This window comes from Phragmites australis, chromosome 6, assembly GCF_958298935.1.
Source record: "Phragmites australis chromosome 6, lpPhrAust1.1, whole genome shotgun sequence".
Lineage (NCBI taxonomy): Eukaryota > Viridiplantae > Streptophyta > Magnoliopsida > Poales > Poaceae > Phragmites > Phragmites australis.
Window position 1 is genome coordinate 39,955,222 of NC_084926.1, and position 19,669 is coordinate 39,974,890.

The window sequence follows — 19,669 nt, forward strand, 5'->3', positions numbered from 1 at the left end:
AAAGAGATCACCCCGTAGACAACATCCTTGGTGATATACAAAAGGGGGTAACTACTCGTTCAAGAATTGCAAATTTTTGTGAATTTTACTCTTTTGTTTCCTCTTTGAAACCTTTGAAGGTAGAAGAAGCGCTTGATGATCCGGATTGGATAATGGCTATGCAAGAAGAATTGAACAACTTTAAAAGAAATGAAGTTTGGTCTTTGGTGGAAAGGCCAAAACAAAATGTGATTGGGATAAAATGGGTCTTCCGCAACAAACAAGATGAAAATGGGATAGTAACAAGGAACAAAGCTCGTTTGGTTGCTCAAGGATTCACTCAAATCGAAGGTTTGGATTTTGGTGAGACATACGCTCCCGTAGCTAGGCTAGAGTCAATTCGTATTTTATTAGCCTATGCTACTCACCATGATTTCAAGTTATATCAAATGGACGTGAAGAGCGCATTTCTAAATGGACCAATCTCCGAATTGGTGTATGTGGAGCAACCGTCCGGCTTTGAAGATCCCAAACATCCCGAGCATGTTTTTAAACTCCATAAGGCGCTCTATGGGCTAAAACAAGCTCCTAGAGCATGGTATGAATGCCTTAGGGATTTTCTTGTCAAAAAGGGCTTTGAAATAGGCAAAGCCGACTCTACTCTCTTTACTAAGAATGTTGATAATGATTTATTTGTTTGCCAAATATATGTCGATGACATTATATTTGGCTCTACTAATCAACAATTTTGTGAAGATTTTAGTAGGATCATGACAAGGAGGTTTGAGATGTCCATGATGGGAGAATTGAAGTTTTTTCTCGGATTTCAAATCAAGCAACTCAAGGAAGGAACCTTCATTTGTCAAACCAAGTACATCAAAGATATGCTCAAGAAATTTGACATGGAGAATGCCAAACCAATCAAAACGCCCATGCAAGCTAATGGACATCTTGATCTCAATGGAGAAGGCAAAAGCGTGGATCAAAAGGTATATCGTTCCATGATAGGATCTTTGCTTTACTTATGTGCATCTAGGCCCGATATCATGCTTAGTGTGTGCATGTGTGCAAGATTTCAAGCCGCTCCCAAAGAGTGCCATTTAATGGCCGTTAAGAGGATTCTTCGATATTTAGTTCATACTCTATACCTTGGGCTTTGGTATCCAAAAGGGTCATCCTTCGACCTTATCGGCTATTCGGACTCCGATTATGCCGGTTGTAAGGTGGATAGAAAAAGCACTTCGGGAACTTGCCAATTTTTGGGTAGGTCCTTAGTGGCATGGTCATCCAAGAAACAAAACTCCGTAGCTCTATCCACTGCCGAAGCTGAATATGTTGCCGAGGGAGCATGTTGTGCTCAACTCCTATGGATAAAGCAAACTCTAAGAGACTATGGCCACAAAACTCTCAAAATTTCACTTTTATGTGATAATGAGAGTGCCATCAAAATAGCCAACAATCCCGTACAACACTCAAGAACCAAGCACATAGATATTAGACACCATTTCTTGAGAGATCATGCAACAAAAGGGGATATTGATATTCGCCATGTGAGAACCGAAAAACAATTAGCCGATATCCTCACTAAACCACTAGACGAGCAAAGGTTTTGCGAGTTGAGAAGTGAATTAAATATCCTAGATTCTCGGAACGTGGCTTGAACTGTTGCATACACTTGCTTGTTGTAGATTTATAGCTTTCTTAGTTAAGAGTTTGCGAAAACTGCATTTTGAGTGTTTTTCTCAAAATTATTTGGCTTTTTGGTCTCTCGATCATAATTTGTAACTTGTGATCATAGTTATGTAATGATGCTTGATTGGCTGATCACATTTGACAAATTAATCCTCTTGTCCAACATATTCCTTCCAGAAAATCCTTTTCCCAATTCTTCAGCTCTAAATCTTGCTGTGACAGTTCCAGTTCCCGGAATGTCCGGTGTTCACCGGAGTATCCGGACCTGACACTGTTCACAGTCTCTGCTGTATTCCGTTCTGTTTCCAATTACCGGATAGTCCGGTATTCACCGGAGTCTCCGGTACAAGTGTCAGGACCGGAGTCTCCGGTCTCCACCGGAGTCTCCGGTAAAAGTGTCAGGACCGGACTCTCCGGTCTACACCGGAGTTTCTGGTGTCTCCAGAATTCTATATATTCCCCCAGCCCGAACAGTTATCTTTTCCCATCTATTCACTTGTCCTCTCTCCAAACAACCTTCTCTCCGGCGATTTTGAGAAGAACCCAAGAATATTCAAGTCTTGCTACGTTTCTCACTTGGATTAAAGGCCGGAATCTCCAGAGATCCCTATTCTCAAAAAGTCCCCGGAGGATTTGAGCTCAAAGGTACCGTTTTCAACAATCTCTCCGATCTCTCAATGCTCTTGTCTAGAGTTGTTTTCCTTTGGTAGAATAGTTCCTAGTACCCTCTAGAACCCATTCCCAAACTTGTTTCATCTCTAGTCGGCCATATCTTCCAAACCCTAGCTGGTTAGGTTTTCTGTCGGGGCCGACCGGAGTATCCGGTGTACACCGGATACTCCGGTATCAACCTAAAGTTTCAGCTTTTCCTGTCCAATCTTTTATTCCTCAAATTCTTTGTTCATTCCATATCTTCTAGGTGTTCTTGCAATAGCTGGAGACCGTTTTGAGAAGGGTCGCACTTTCGAGAGAAAAAAGAAACAAAGAAGTGACCCCCGTGCTCAAGAATCAAGTGCTCCTGCCCAATCGGAAGATAGTGGAAGCGGCCATGCTAGCGGTGAAAGAGTCCGCAAAATAGCCGCAAGTGGTGGTATTCACATTGAGGAAGGCGGAGTTGCTGGAAGTTATGACAGGGACCTTGTGACCATCTGCCAAACCAAATCTCAAGCTATGCGAGGCCGAGAGTCTGCAAGGGGAAAGGGGCCAGCCAAAGTGACTGCAGGAAGAGGTCGAGGAAGAATGCCCTCTACTGAAGAAAGAGGCAAAGGTGTTGCACAAGATAACTCATCTGAATCCGAGGATAATGAAGAAGAACAAGCTGATGAAGTCATTGGACCCTTAAAGCTTCACAGACCCCGGAGAACTGCTTCTGTTGTTGATGCTCCAAAAAGGACAGTAAACTACATGAAGAATGTATCAAGGGTTGTTAGTGAAAGGTTGAACAACCCATATGATTTTGAGAAGAATGTTGCCGATTATCGTTTCTGGAATGATTTTCAGGCAGACTTCTATGAGACAGTAATTTTTGCCAAGAAGAAGCCTATTACTCCCATGCAATGGATTGATTGGGATTATATGGCCAGGAAGAACGACCCGGTGTTCACTGAAGTGATTGCAGCCTGTGAGAGCAAAAGGGTAAAAAAATATTATGGCCTTCAGGTATGATTGGTGCGAGGAGGTTATTGCACAATTCTATGCCACAGTGTGGTTTGAGGGATGTGAAAATCCCATTATGCACTGGATGACAGAGGGAGTCAAATACAGGATCAGTTTCAGAGGCTTCGCTCACTACTTCCATCTAGATGCCAGAGATACTTCCAAGGATCAAATTCACAATGAGAATCAGTTGACATTGGAAGAAATTGGGTTCATGTATCTAAATCATGGACGAGTTGAGTTCGGAAAGCTCACAGGGATGAGGCCTTTCTATCGTTGTTTGAACTCCCTATTCCGACTCACCTTGGCGCCCAAGAGCGGAGATGCAACAACAGTTCAAAGTATCTCCAGAAATCTCCTTGCAGCCATGTCTAATGATCATGCTCCTTTCAGTGTGGCTCACTTTCTTTGGGAGGAAATTGTGTTTACATCCAAGTCGCCCATAAAAAGTTGTGGATATGCCCCTTATCTCATGTTTATCATTGAAAGGATATCCAAGAAGACTTTTGTAAAGGAGATTAAGCATGAACCATACAGAATGAGGCCTTTGAACATTCGAGCTCCCTCCCCATCTCCATCTCCTCCTCGTGCTCCTCCTAGCTCGAGATCGTTTGCCTCGAGACGCGCTCCTCCAAGAGGGTCATCATTCATCAAGAGTGCTCTCAAAGCAATTTTCAAGATTTGCACTCACAATGCCACTCAAATCAAGGATCAAGGTGCTCGCTTAAGGAAAATAGAGAATCGTCAGAAACAAATGTACACATCCATGAATCTCCAACCTCCTTGCTCTCCTATTGAGTCAGATGAAGCGGAGAGTGCACCTTTTGAGGTTGAAAACCCTTGGGCATGGTATGATGAAGCCCAAGCAGCTGCCGAGAGTTCTCAACAACAAGCTCAAGACAATTCCTCTGACAGCAACGAAGGAAGTGAAGACGAGGAAGAAGATGATGAGGAAGATGGTAGCAGCGAGTAGGCTCTCTCTTTTTTGTGCTTGATGCCAAAGGGGGAGAGATAGTTATCATTTCTCTTAGTTTCCTTAGCTTTGGTCTCTTCCTTAGCTTTGGTCTCCTTTAATTTCTTTCGCCGTTGGACAATTGGATTCTTGTTTGTGATGAACCTTATGTTATTTAATTTATAAGACCTTTTATGTTAGTATGATGATTGTTGTACTTTCATTAGTTTTGTGTGCTCTATGTCTTATCATAAATTTTTGCATCCCACGGATTCTAGGATATAGGGGGAGTTCTTGTGAATTCAAATTCCTAAATAAATGCATTGTTGTTTAACTTCGTTTAAAACAATGCACATATTTAGCGGGAGCTCACCATATCTTCTAGAATTCAAAACCTTTCTCATATATCCTTGTGTATCGTCGCGGCCTCTGCGGCGTGCCAGGGCGTTTGGCTGGCACGGCTTCTGAGTGACATGCTCAGCTCAGAGCCCAGCGTGCTAGTCCTGAAGGTGGACAACAAGTTGAAAGTGCATCTAGGCCCCCTAAGTGGGTTTTGGCTTATTGATGACAAAACGATTAAAGAACTAACATGCTTTGTGAGTATTGAACAGGTATGAGCATTAGTTGTGAAGGTAAATGACGTTTGACGCCCGTCGAAACAATTGAAGAATCAACGAAGGATACAAGATAGGGCTTAAATTCTTTTTACCTTTTGAAATTGAGTCTAGGATAGATTTTCTCCTAGATGGATGGATTCATTTGCTTGATTAGTGTCTCAATGCTCAAGAGATCCTTTAGAATCACCCAATTGAGAGACACATTCACTCACGGACACGAAACTCTTTCTGAAAATCTTCAGAGTCCGGAGTCTCCGGTGTTCACCGGATACTCCGGTACTCAGCGTTCAGCCGGAGTCTCCGAGTTAGCCTCCGGCAGAGAGTCTCGGTTACGGTTTAATCTTTTCAAGAAAAATGTTTAGTGTGCAGTCGGAGTCTCCGAGGTAGACTCCGGCAGAGGCTCTCGGTTAGCTTCTAATCTTTTTGATAAAAAGAAGTAAAGACCGGAGTCTCCGGTGTTCACCGGATACTCCGGTACCTGGAGATGCCGGAGGATCCGGCTAGTCTCCGGACTTAGTCTGTTTTGGAAAATCTGTCAGGACCGGAGACTCCGGTGTTCACCGGAGACTCCGGTAATTAAACAGAACTGTAACGGCTAGTTCTGACACGTTCGTGACCGTTCTGACCCCGTTTTTGGAATTAGGACCGGAGACTCCGGTGTACACCGGATACTCCGGTAAGCTCTGACAAAAACAGTAACGGCTAGTCTGTGAGAGAGGGCTATAAATGTCCCCTCTCTCCATAGCATTTAGTGCTTGCTGTGGCTGGTTTCCTTGAGACCTCTTGAGCACTTTAAGAGCATTCAAAGCCCCTCCAATCATCTCTAGAGCCAAATTTGCACAAATTTGAGAGTGTGTGTTTGGAGAGGGTTCAAGCCACTTGAGCATTGATTTCTTCATCGAGCATTTTCTGCGATCATCTCCTTTGAAGCTTTGGGTTTCTAGAAGGAAAGGAGTCGCCCGTAGAGCACCCAAAACTTGTGGTGTGCCTCGGGAAGTTTGTAAGCATCTTCATATTGAGTAAGAATTTCTAGCTTGATCTTTGTGATCGCTAGAAGAGGATAGGGTTGGAGAAGACCCGGCTCTTTGTGAGCTCCTCAACGGAGACGTAGGCACTTCTTTGTGAGGTGGACGAACTCCGGGATATATTCTCGTGTTCCTACTTGCGAAACTTACTTTATCGTGTGCATTTGGTAATTTGTCATTTAAATTGCTATAGTATCAATCTTGCTAGTTTTAATTGTTATTCTAGCTTAGTAATATCTACTTGACCTAGTGCAACTCTTAGAATCTAGCTGTGGCCTTTAGTTCAAATTTATTCTGAAAATTCCTGTCAGGCCGGAGACTCCGGACTAGACCGGATACTCCGGACTAGACCGGATACTCCGGATCATACCGGAGTATCCGGACTTCACCGGAATATCCGGCAGTTTAATCCGCTGTTTTTAGTTTTAATTTTCAGAAAAGCCTATTCACCCCCCCCCCCCTCTAGGCACTTTCACAAGTCCACAATCTCGTTAATCAAGAACCCAGTGCATCACGACCAGAGCAAGCACATCGACACAAAGTTTTATTTCATTCGGGAGTGTGCAGAAAAATGCCAGATCGACGTTGAGTTCATTGGAACAGCTGAACAGCTTGGTGATATTCTCACTAAGTCCCTTGGTCGCGTCAAGTTTAAAAACTCCGCACGAAGATTGGCATCATCAACATCAAAGAACTACATCAGGTTTAGGGGGAGTTTGTTGCACGTTTAATCCTGAGCAGACTTAGTTGCATTTCCGTTTCTTTCTGCATGTGCATAGAATTTAGTATTGTATGGCCATTTCATTTTCTGCATTAGGATGAGTTAAGTAGGTGCTTAATTTCTGCATGGGCTCCATTCAGCGAGCATTCAAGTCTGCATTAATAGTCAATTAGTGGGCATTAGTAGTATTAGTGTCCTGAGTAACGTTTCTACATAGTAGTGTGCCGTTTGTATTGTAAGACCTATTGTTTGGCTTATAAATAATAGGAGAAAAGCTGTGACAAGTCAAGGGCAGCACAAATAATTCTTGTGTTTCATGCTCACATATGTTTGTGTTCTTGAGCCGGCATTTTCAACATCAGCACGGTGGACCGACACGACACGGCCCAGTTTAGACGGACCGGCACGGGCACGGCCCATCCCGTCTCACCTTGCCGCCCGCCCCCGCCCCGCCCTTGCGCCGCCTCACCGCCCCGCGGCGCCGGGCACCGAGCGTGAGCCCTCCGGTCGCCAGCCGCCGGCCTTTCCTGTTCCCGTGTTAGGCGCCGTTAGCGTGCCACCGCCCACAGCCGCGGCGGCGCCTGGCACCGTCCGTTAGCCCTCCTCCGCCTGCGAACTGCTGCCTGCCGCAACTCCTCAACGTGGGGTAGTGTTCTTGGCTTGTTATCTTTCGGTCACCCGTTGTTTGTTTCTGTTGCATATTCTTCGCTGGGATAGTGGGGTGGTGAGATATAAACAGAAGGACGATGGAAATGTTGTTTTTCGTATGAGTAACCTGGCTAGATGAGTTGCCCACCCCATTGCAGTCTTGTTGCTTTCGGTAATTACAGTTTGATTCTGCACTTTTCTCTCTCTCTTTTCTGTTATCCATAGAAGTTTATCTCAACTAAGTAGATCAGCATCGTTAACGACACAATCTTTGCGTATATTATCTATTTCTTTATTGTAGGTAAATGATCAAGGTGTTTCCCCTAGTCATGTACCAAAGGTGGGAATGACCTTTGACACAGAAAAGGAAGCCTATGACTTCCATAATTCCTATGCTAGAAGTGTTGGGTTTAGTATCCGGAAGTGCCACACGAAAATGAGAGCCGATGGGACTCTTTGTTGCAAATATTTCGTCTGCAGCAATGAAGGGCAGCCTGCGGCGAAGCAACGCGCTTCGACAAGGTCCGACTGCAAGGCCCGTGTTCAGTTCAACATTAGTCGAGAAGGTATATGGACAGTGCAAAAGGTTGAACTTGATCACAACCACTTCCTGGTAAGTCCAGACAAGGCCCATATGTTGAGGTCACAGCGCCGTTTATTAGAGTCTGATCAACAGATAATGAGTCAAATGCGAAAAAAGGGGATTACCACTGCGGATATACGGAGAGTTTTGCAGCAAGGTTCTGCGGGAGCTGAAAATGTACATCTTCTGAAGAAGGATTCTGAGAAAAAGTACCTCCAACCAAGCTATGCTCAAGCATTGCTCGAGTATTTGAAGAACAAGCAATCTGAAAATCCGTCATTCTTTTATGCGGTTCAGCTAGACGATGATGGTCGAATAGCCAACTTCTTCTGGACAGATGGTCAGGCTATTGTAGATTACGCTTGTTTTGGTGATGTTGTCTCTTTTGACACAACATTTAAGAGAAACAGGTCTGAAATGCCATTTTCTCCATTTGTGGGAACCAACCATCATAAGCAAACCATCATTTTCGGAGCTGCATTGATATATGATGAATTTTCAGAGTCTTTCCCTTGGCTCTTTCAGACCTTTCTTACCGCAATGTCTGGGAAGCAACCAGCTACAATTTTTACAGATCAATCATCTGAAATATCTAAGGCTATTGGGTTGGTCTTTTCTAACTCAAGTCATTGTCTATGTTTGCGGCATATCTGTCACAATGTGGTTAAGCATTTGAGTAATGGAATTTGCAACCATCCACAATTTCTGTCTGATTTTAAGAAGTGTGTGTATGAAAAAAGGTCTATAGTGTGCTTTGATTTGAAGTGGAAGGAATTGGTAAGTGCATACAATCTTCAAGGTAATACATGGATGAAGAATTTATCTGCATTGCGTGAAAAGTGGGCTGCTGTGTATTGTCATGATTCATTTTACGCTGACATGATATCAATTCAAAATAATGAATCATGAATAATGCTTTCAAGAAATTTCGGATGAAGCTTTGTCTTCCAGAATTTTTAGAAGTCTATGATCAGTGCATAATTAGTCTTCGCCAAAATGAACTAGCAGCGGATTATAAGTCACGCCATACCAACCCAGTTCCTTATGTTCCTGATTTACCTATGTTGAAGATAGCTGCTGAATCCTATACGAGAAATGTATATGTTGATTTTGAAGAAGAGTTCAAAAAGTTGTTCACACTTTCTTGTTCATTGCTGTCACAAGACAGGACAGTCAGCACTTATAAGTTGATACCTCTGGATTCAGAAGAAGCAGCATATGTCGTTTTCAATTCTGTAGATAATACAGTCTCATGTTCTTGCAAAATGTTTGAGTGCACAGGTATGCTATGCAAGCATGCACTGCGAGTCCTTAACTACAAAAATATATTTACATTGCCATCTCACTATATATTGAAAAGATGGACAAAATATGCGAAATCTCAGTTATTTTGCTGCAGAAATGTGCAGAGTGACAATGAGAGTTTAATGTCACGCTGTGCACATATCTCTCGAAAGATACATTCAATTGCACTAAGATGTTCAATGTCAGAAAAGGCGCTTCAGCTTTTGGAGGTTGGTGTAGATAAGTTAGCTTGGGAAATAGAAAATTTTCGAAGTCAGACAAACTCGAATGGGAATGGTACTTGTCAATCGCTTGAGTTTTGCAATAGCCAATAGTGCAACGACAATGGAAAATTTACTGTACAGGGAAGGGCCCTGATATGCAAAATAATGAAAAAACATTCTTGGGGAGGAGAAAAACTGATGCACTGCAGGAAAAAGGTACTCACAATCAAGTAATCAACTTATTTCTATCAATGTAGTAGTATGCCAGATTTTCTAGTGTTGGAGGTAGTACTCCACTTGATAACTGGCAGACAAAATCATTTTGGCCCCTCGCAGCTACTAATTGTTAAATTGATAGAATGCAGTAAGTAAGCACTTAAGCTGTTTAAGTCGTAGATGTTTATCTCTCTCTCTCTCTCTCTTTCTCTCTCTCTCTCTCTCTCTCTCTCTCTCTCTCTCTCTCTCTCGATTCAGCACTTAAGTTGTTTAAGTTGTCGATTGTTTATCTTTTTTCTCTCTCTTGATTCAGGGATCATTCAGTTAAGATGTTTTAGCAAATGGCATAATTCTGACTGTGCCATCTGCTGCATCAAACTACCCAGGGAGATTTACAAAGCTGTTTATTCGGTGATCACCATCTGTGTTTCAACCACTAATTTTTGGTGATTGTTCAAGAAACGTAATTTATAAGGAACAAGTATCTTTTGAGCTGTTGAGATTGTGGGCAGTGGAAAGAGCATCATGATCCGCTAACCCTGCTGCTTCTTGACACTGCTGGCATTTGGCAACGATGAAGTAGTACTGGCTATTGACAGAGATGCTGATGTTATCCTGGCCTTCTTATTGCATCGTGATCTATTCTGTGTACATACACAATCGGTTATTATGCTTTAGCTTATGGAATACTCCTAGCAACCAGGATAGAGGAATCTGGTTATTGTGTTCATACCCAGTACAGTTTCACGGTTCTATAGATTTGAAGGTGCTCGTCACTTCATTTAGGACACTGTTTATGTACACAAGTAGCTACTATATGTTATTTGGATCTCTAGAAATCATAGGTTCATTACCCGAAGAAAATCTAATGTCTAGATGGTGATGATCTTAAGAGACGAATTTGCCATATTGGCCCGTAAAATTGTCCAAGTGCCACAGTAAAATTGGGCCTCGAGCACGCCCAGCCCAAGACCATAAATCCGGCGCGCTCGTCTGTGCTTGGCAGCCTCTCCCGCCGGCACGCGGGTCCCACGCGCCAGTGTCTCCAACTGTCCACGGCCCGAGCGGCCTCCACACCTGGCACCTCCACTCTCTCCCCTCGCCCGCAACCGCAGGAAGAGACGAGGACGACAAGGGCGCGAGGTGGCGTCGCCGTCGAAGCAGAAACCCTAGCAGCTGCTCGTCCGTCGCGCCGCTCTCCTCCCTATCGGGGCTGGGTGGGAAACGCGCGGCTATGCTCGTCGCGTCGGCGCGGCGGCTGTCCGCCGCAGCCTCGTCCTCCTTCTCTTCTTCCATGCGCGCCAGCCAGCTCGCCGCCGCGCTGAACCCGCAGGTGAGGCACGCATGGGTGGATCTCACCTCGCAGTCTTTTCGTTTCGTGCTTGAGGCGCTCGTGGTGAGAAAAATGCTGCATTTTTTTGTTTTTTGGGGCGCGTGGTTGCTTGCAGAGGTGGATTCACGACCGGAACAAGAAGGCGATGGAGCTGGTGGCCAAGGGGTGGAGCGCGCTCCAGGAGGTGGATCGCGTCATCGACTACGCCGACCGCAACGACAAGCGCCTCATCCCGCTTCTCAGGGTGCGTACGGCTCAAGGGTTTATCTTCCTTTCTTCTCTGCCCCCATTTCTCCACAATAAGATGAGGGAGCGCCTAATCGGCAGTAGATTCATTAGATAGTTGCCCTGGTAGGTGAAACTTGTGGTATCGCCTGTGGCATTGGCGAAGCACCTGGGGTACTGGAATGGACCAACTGGTTCTGACCACCGTCAATGGAGTTCTGACTTCAGAAGATATTGGATTAAATCATCATGAGCTTCTTTTGCTTGTTTATCTTTACAAACTGCACATTCCATCGCCAAGTTTTGCATCCAATGGTTTAAAGTTTTATGGTTCAAAACTTTCTTCATATAAAAAGGGTGCTAAGGAGAACTTTGAGCTGGCTCTGGAGATCGACAACAATAATACTCATGCGAGGTATTGGTTGGGCAAGATGCATTTCAAGTATCATGTTCCCGGAGCTTGTAAGGCGATGTGGGTAACTTTTTCTTCTGGCTATTTAATTCGCACTGACTTCTTTGCTATGCCATACAAGTTACATTGCTGCCATGTTCTATTTGCTTGTTCTATTGTTATTTTTAAAAAAATAAGTTTCTATTGTTATTATTTTTTAAGTAAGGTTCTATTGTTATTATAGGAGCATGGAAAATGCAAGAAAATAGCTTCGCCAATTCTTCTGTTGTTTCGATGTTTTGACACATCTTTTACATATACGGTTTAGATGCCATTTAAGTTGATGAAGTTTTAGATCCTTGGTGAGTGGCATGGTAAAAATATGTTATTGTGATGCTTCTGAAAACTTGATATCGGTTATGCACTCTAGACTAGCTGACATGTTGCTCATCAGATGTTTGCTGCCAGATGATACCGCGATGTATCAGATTAGATGATACATACATTAACATGTTAGGTTTCTAAGATTGTAAATTAGAAAGCAGAGTTTATTTGGCAACTGCTACATGTGTGCCCAATATTACTGTACCAGATAGTTCTATCGGGTCTGTTTTAACAGGACGTTATTGTTTGTTCAAGTCATATTACAAAATCTAACATGACTTTGACCCTGTTTGTTTCAGCTAGAAATTGTGGATTGTAGCTTTTACAATCTCTAGCTCAAACAAACTGGCAGCTTTTGTAATCTAATTGTATCAATCTGTCCTCCAGATTGTAGCAATCCAACAATCCATCTTCCACCAGCTTACTACAAATTGTGAAGTGCGAAAAGACCAAATTACCCATCGACTTTCATAGGAAATTACCCGCCCCTGCCCCTGCCTTACCCCCGACACCCCTCATTCGGCCCTGCGCTCTCTCCCATCTCTCATGTGTGCTAACCCTAGCCACCACCATTGCCTAAGACCAGCCTCCGACGGCCATCCCCTTCCTCCCCGGCGTGGATTCGGCGTTGCTACCCTCGCAGGTGCAGCGCCCAGGCGGCAGTCACCGACAGCGCCGAGGATGCGGACAGCGCGCAACGCATGCTCCTGTCCGGGCGGAGTGCGGGAGCCAGCGCGGTGGCCCTCCACCGGGCGAGCCCCACGTGTCAGCTACTGACGGAGATGGTGCGCAAGTCCGGGTGCCCACCGGGTGTCCACGAGAGGTGCTCGACGTGCGGTGGGATGTGGTCGTCGTCAACGGGCCCAACGGGGCGGCACACGGGAGCCAGGGCAGATGGGGACCATCTATACGACATAGATTGGACGATGGAGTGGTGGTACATGACGTAGCTTTGGGACGTTCTGCTCCACCGACCCGTCCAGATATTGTAGGCAGTGCGGGTGGAGGAACGGGACCAAGAATCCGATACGGCACTGCTGGTGAACTGGCTGCCGTCACGTCCCAGAGATATTTGCTACGGTGTCACCAGAGGCGGTGACCTTTCCTGTTCAAGGTTGGAGCTTGGAGATTGTGGCAAGAGTGCTAATCTGAAGAAGCATTGAGCTGTTCATAGAATTATAGATAAATATTGCCCAAATGTGAAGATTGAGTGCGCAGGTAAGGGAGATGCAATTTCAGATGCTTGTGGAAATTCTGAATGCAGTACTATGTTTGAATAATTTTACCATTAGTACTTCCATGGGAGATTTATCTCTTGTGCTTGCCTCTTGTCATCGTTGAACTGTGAAGCAATAGTCGCTCTGTAACATTTTTCAGTTGACACAGATTTTTATTATGACTTGGTTGGCATTGTCATCCATTGGATGCTGATCCAAAGAAGCCAACTTCATCTTCCATATTCTCTCCCCTATATTACAAGTCCAATCCAATGCAAAACGTGTCACAAAAGGATAAACAAAGCACACAAAACAATGAGGACATTACAAACTTTTCACATCCAAAAGCAGCAACCCAACCCATCAGCTTGCCAAACAACTATCAGCTTTTGGACCTTCAACTTTTTACAATCCAGCTTTTCAGAATCCACAAGCTACAAGCTGCTTTTCAGAATCCCCAGCTGAACAAACAGGGTCTTTGTAATCTGTTCAATTCTTCCTCTTTTTTTCTTTGAGGCCACATCATATGTTCAAGTCATAGCTACATGACTTCACATATTGGTCTTGTTATTGTTGTAGCTAGTATGCTGAGCAGCACATGTGCCATGCTAGACAATGACTAGTGTCCTCCCATCCCCACCCAAAAAGAGGCATCGTACTTGAAAGTATAGTGTGTTGAAGTGTGGAACTATGTACCGTGATGCAACTTCTGTCGAAGAATCTTGATCAATGGTTATAAGTTATAGGGTAACTTTGGAGAATATGGGTATTGAATATTTAGTTTGTTCCTTGTCTAAGCACCCTCAAGCAATGAAAAGTCTGAACAGTAGCCAGTAACCACCGATGTGTATTCTGTTTAAAGTGGTTGGAATTTGACTATCGAAGCTTGCTGCTGCGTACAATATATTGGATTATGGAGAACACAAAAATTAGTATTATGCACCATTTAGTTGCATCAAAATTTGCTGCCTCAGCATTCAACTGCAAGACATTGGGATACACATGTATTGACATTAGCACCTCGACCTAAAAAAGTTGGAAGAGAAGGTTTACTGGCTGGGCCATCTTAAAGATTGCTCACGCAATTAAGCCATAAAATATTAGAGGAAGTAAAACAGTTCTTGTCTTTGGCTGTCTTCTGTTTAGAACATTTATTTTTGCTGCCATCTCATGATGCATGACTTGGCATCAATAGGTTTTCCATGTAGATTAAAATCTGGTTACTTTTCATGTGTGCAGTGGTGCTGCTTTGTTGGTTGAAGCTGCAAATATGGGTGATCCGGATGCACAGTATGAACTTGGGTGTCGACTAAGAATTGAGGTTTTCACACTTCTTTCTCCATGTCCATTCCACACAATGAATTCAATCACCCAGTTTTCTGACAGCCTGTGGGCATTTTAGTATGTATTTGATATGCATGAATTTATGTTCACTTTAACTGATTGTTGCCTTTGTTGCTCTTGTAGAATGACTACGTTCAGTCAGATCAACAGGCTTTCCATTACATTGAGCAAGCTGTTGACCAGGTATGCTGCTTACCTGAATGCTGATCATATGTTTTCTGATGTACCATTTGGTGGGCCTATTTTATTTTCAACTGAATCCTTGATTGCAGCTGCACCCTGGCGCTTTATATCTCCTAGGTGCTGTATATCTAACTGGGGACTGTGTTAAGAGGAATATAGCTTCTGCAATGTGGTGTTTCCATAGAGCTTCAGAAAAGGTGTCAAGTTTTTCCCTTATTACTAATAGTATGAAATATGAATTACAGGGTTAGAATTTAGTTTCTTTTACTTTGTGTTCTGACTTTTGAGCTCTGACCATCTTCAGGGACATGCTGGAGCTGCCATTGCATATGGATCCCTGCTTCTTAAAGGTTTGTGAAGTAAATGTAGTGTCTGAGGAGCTAATTACACATTATTGAACTATTCTTTAGGGAGTTGACTCTCTAAAGCAGGTGGTGAAGTTATCAGTTCCGCCATTTAGTGATGATTAATTGCTCAAGATGAATTTGAACTGAACTATTAATTTATTCGCAACACCTAATATTGCGAAATTTTTCAGGTGCTGAAGTACCTGAAGTGATTACCAGGTTAAACTCAGGTAAGAGTCCATCAACTGGGAAGGTACGGAAAAGGACCATACAGCAGGACCCTATAAAGCTAGCAAAGGAGCAGTTTCAAATTGCAGCTGAGGCGGGATGCGATCTCGGTTTGCGATGGTTGAAGAGGCTTGGTGATTATGAGAAACAAGAAGAAAAGCTAAAGCAAATCCAGCAGTGACCTCCACCTAAAGAATCTCACTGCATTTGTCCTTGATGTATATTGTAATACGTTTGTTGCTGCACACAGATATACCTTCAAGCCGCACCTACCGTTCAGAATATAGAAAGCTGTTTGATTCTAGGATTTTAAGCTGAACTGAACTTGTAGGCAAAGACAAGCTGAAATTTTGATCTCCAGACTAACAGGTTGAACTCTAGGATTCTGAGAATTCGTCATTTGTAATTTCCTCCCCTAATCTATAACTCATATCACTTGTTCCTGAATTGGTCGATGAAAGTCAGATACCTTAGAAGAAATAAAGTGTTGTTGCAAGGCCTTATAGGTGACCTTGAGCAGTGATTTTTTTATGTGGTTGTGTGCAACTCAGTCAGTTATGCGGTAACGATTAACTCAAGGTTATTGATCTTGGAAGCAACCACACAGTTTTGAAACAAATAGGTGGGGCTTGATTCCCCTTAACCGTTGGTGGTGAATCAATTGGTGATGTGGCAGCCAAGGTACTGGCACCTATGTCTAATTTTCCTGACCGAAAGGCATCTCTAACAATATAGTTAATTACTAGTTATAAGAATTGTCATGCCATCTATTAATAGATAGTACAATAGAAACCCCTTCAATAAACTAGCTATAGCATTGTCTCTAAATTTAATATGGATTCACATGTAATAGTGTGTTTAAAGTTTGCATGTGTCTTGGAGTGCATTGATAGACTAGCTATTAATTTAGTAATACCTCCGTTCTCAAATAGATGTCGTTCTATAATATGTGCAGTTAAACTTTAGAAATTTTAACCACTAATATACACAAAATTATTAGTATTTGACACATGAAAATGATAGTAATGAATTTATTATGAAAAATACTTTGGCATTATCTAATTTTTATCAATTTTTACAAAAAGGTAATTGTTAAAAATAATAGACAAAATGTGCTTGTTGAAGATCGTGACGATGTACTAAACGACAAGTTAAAGAGAATAAAAAAAGTACTATCAAGTTGTTCTCTCTCCTCTGCATGTAAACAAAATTATGAAACGTACATCCTTACAAGTAGATGATATAGATGGTTGGAGATACTCTAAGGGAGAGGGACGGGAGACGTCTAAGGTTAAAAGAAAAAATTTCTAGATTTAGAGTAAATTCGCCTGCCTTTGAGTTGGTAGGGTGTACTTAGTGTGTGTTAGGTTCTTAGATGAGGTTTTGTAGTGTTGTATCGTATAATCTGTCTAAGTGAAAGTAGAACGAACAAAGTTATATTTACTGAAAAGAAAAGTGTTTGGTTAGTTGTATTTGTCTAGACATGTTAAGCTGATTTCTATTTGGTTGACCGAATTTGAGGCCGTATGAGCGAATACAATAGTTGATATTGTGATTGGTTACTCGTATGAAGAGAATTTATGGCACTGACAAGTGGATCCACCTGCATGAGCGGATGCAAGAGTCTGCATCTGCCAGACCAGGCTACGAAGTGAAGCTCGAATTGATAAGACCAGGATGAGGCTGTATATTTGCATCCACCAGATCAGGCTGCAACAGTGAATATAAGCAAACAAATAGAGATCTTTTTAAGATTATACGTATCCATCGAACTAAGTAGGAACAAATTCGTACAACCAAATACACCTTTAAATAAGCATGTTTCAACAAGATACATTAATTATTGTTGGCATACATATCTACTAGCTCGAGGTGCACTTTTGGATTGGATGATTCCAACCATGTAAGGCAATAAGAAAGCATCATCATCAAACATGATAGACAATAAAATTGTTTCGGAGTTTAACCAAACCTATACTTTTACGTATTTACTATTAGACAGTTGATCAAAATCCTAATGATTTCGGTTGGTTGGCGGCCAAGGGTTAGGGTTCCAGGGTTTGTCGAGGCCGGTTGTTGCAGTTGGACTTACAAAGGGGATTGGGGGAGGCAGGTTGTCGGTGTATTTAGAACCAGGGGTCCCTAAGTCCCGAGGCCAGGCCGGCCATCCACCACATATCACCACCCTGCAAGGTAGGTAGAAGCTAAGTCCCGGGAGAAGGTGCTCGGGGCCGCCGCTTCTGGTTCCCGAGCACCCTAGTTCCCCGATGATCCGCAGAGCCCAAATACCAAGAAGGAAGTGCTCGGGAGATAGTGCTCGGGGCTGCACGTGGCAGCTCCCGAGGACTCAGTGCCCCGAAGGTCCCATCAAAGTGCTCGGGAGAGAGTGCTCGGGGCTGCACGTGGCCGCTCCCGAGGACTCGGTGCCCCGAAGGTCCCATCAAAGTGCTCGGGAGAGAGTGCTCGGGGCTGCACGTGGCAGCTCCCGAGGACTCGGTGCCCCGAAGGTCCCATCAAAGTGCTCGGGAGAGAGTGCTCGGGGCTGCACGTGGCAGCCCCCGAGGACTCGGTGCCCCGAAGGTCCCACCGAAGTGCTCGGGAGAGAGTGCTCGGGGCTGCACGTGGCAGCCCCCGAGGACTCGGTGCCCCGAAGGTCCCACCGAAGTGCTCGGGAGAGAGTGCTCGGGGCTGCACGTGGCAGCCCCCGAGGACTCGGTGCCCCGAAGGTCCCACCGAAGTGCTCGGGAGAGAGTGCTCGGGGCTGCACGTGGCAGCCCCCGAGGACTCGGTTCCCCGAAGGTTCGCGCAAGATCATTCAACGACCCGAAGGGTCCCGTCGTCAGGGTGTTATCCAGTCAAAGGCCCAATGCCGCATTTAATAGGCACGCGCGGTCTGACATCCTGACATCCTGATATTCTCAACTGCCCACGCCCCAGTGTCAGACCCTGCCATACACTGGCAGGGGGGCGTGGGTCCATTAAATGCACGGGTCCCGTTCCGTTTCATCCAGGTGCCTCGGGATAACGTTGCCAAAATCGAAGCGCTCGGCCTGCCACCCTGCCCTGGCAGAAGAACAAGACAGGGTGGGCGCACCGGGCACCTCTGAGGCTGCCCGGTGGGCCCCTTTCATGGCGTCCCGAGGCTCCCGCAGCGGCTGGTGGTCGAATGCGCGCCGCATCTCTCCACCGCCCCTGTCACTTCGCCAAGATGAAATGATTACGCCTTTCTCCGTGGCACCTTGGCATTCACGTCCCCTCTTTCCCATTCAGGATATGTTGAGGTCGGCGCGCCTATAAAAGGAAAGGATGGAGAACACTAAAGGGGGGAGGAGAGAGGAAGAGCCCCCGACCACAAGACGACCAAGAGACCAGACAACCAACAATCTCCGGCGAACCAGGCCAAAGATAGATCAACAGACACTCGAACCAGCTCAAGTTAAGCTAGAACGGAAGAGCCTCAAGCTCTTTGTAAACAGTTCTCCCCTTAGAACCAGATATCTCCTTGATGAATCCCCTTCAAGGATAAATATAGCGCTCATACAGGAGTAGGGTGTTACGCCTCCGTGCGGCCCGAACCTGTCTAAAACCCGGCGTACCCACTTTTCCTTGCATTAGGGTGATCGTCTCCCACCAGCCATCGCATTTATTTCCGTTCCCGATTATTTCCCACACAAGCTTTTCCAGGATCATCCCCCCAGCCGAATCTCTAAAAAGGGGTCTCTCGGGATCCCTGCGACAGGAGTTCACTCTCCGACAGCTGGCGCGCCAGGTAGGGGGGAATATCCCTGGATTGTTTGTTTCACTTTTTTCTCCACAGGAAAAGATGGCCGGTGGGCACCGTCTCCAGCGTTCCGGCTCCACTTCCAGTAACGGAACGCTGCCCCACGAAGAAAGCCCCGTCGCTGCTGCGTACCCGCGGCAGCCGCCATCCACGCGTGCGGTTTTTCCCGCCCAAGGGGATCAAGGCGCTGGGCCCATCAGCGCCGCCGCCACTGCCGACGTACTTTCCGACCCCCAGCAGGTGGTCGGGACCCCGGCCGCCAGGTCTGCCTCTGGACCACGTCGGGTGCCGCCTCGGCGCAGGCTCGCTTTCAGTGAGGCCAGCCCAGGGAGCGCGTTGCTTGCGGCACAAGCTCTCCTCAGACACTCGCCCATTCAGGCCACGCCAAACACTCCGGAAGGCCGGTGGATGCAAGATGTCGTCGCTTTGGTCGGCACTGCTCGTCGCCAGGTGCAGGCCGGGAGTCCTCGCGCCACTTCTCAGCACGGTGCCGCCAGAGCCGGCTCCTCAGCGGGCAACACCTGCACGGGCCGAGGGGTCTCCAGGCGGAGTGCCGTCCCCCTGGCCATGTCCGGAGCCCGGGACCTTCGTTTGCACCTTGACGAGCGGAGGGGCCACGAAGATGCCCGAGTCACTCTC

The 19,669-nt window shown here is 45.2% G+C and overlaps 2 protein-coding genes across 2 annotated transcripts; both read left to right on the forward strand.

Annotated features, from left to right (window-relative positions):
- Positions 1–7,197: 7,197 nt before the first annotated feature.
- On the forward strand, positions 7,198–10,329 carry LOC133920661 (protein FAR1-RELATED SEQUENCE 5-like). The gene is made up of 3 exons (XM_062365258.1): positions 7,198–7,462; positions 7,592–9,597; positions 9,911–10,329. Exon 2 carries the CDS (start codon positions 7,637–7,639, stop codon positions 8,780–8,782), a length of 1,146 nt encoding a protein of 381 aa, XP_062221242.1. The 5' UTR covers positions 7,198–7,462; positions 7,592–7,636; the 3' UTR covers positions 8,783–9,597; positions 9,911–10,329.
- A 324-nt stretch (positions 10,330–10,653) lies between these two features.
- On the forward strand, positions 10,654–15,768 carry LOC133922436 (uncharacterized). The gene is made up of 8 exons (XM_062367780.1): positions 10,654–10,930; positions 11,046–11,174; positions 11,512–11,627; positions 14,387–14,468; positions 14,615–14,674; positions 14,764–14,871; positions 14,979–15,024; positions 15,213–15,768. Exons 1-8 carry the CDS (start codon positions 10,832–10,834, stop codon positions 15,428–15,430), a joined length of 858 nt encoding a protein of 285 aa, XP_062223764.1. The 5' UTR covers positions 10,654–10,831; the 3' UTR covers positions 15,431–15,768.
- The last annotated feature ends 3,901 nt before the right edge of the window (positions 15,769–19,669 follow it).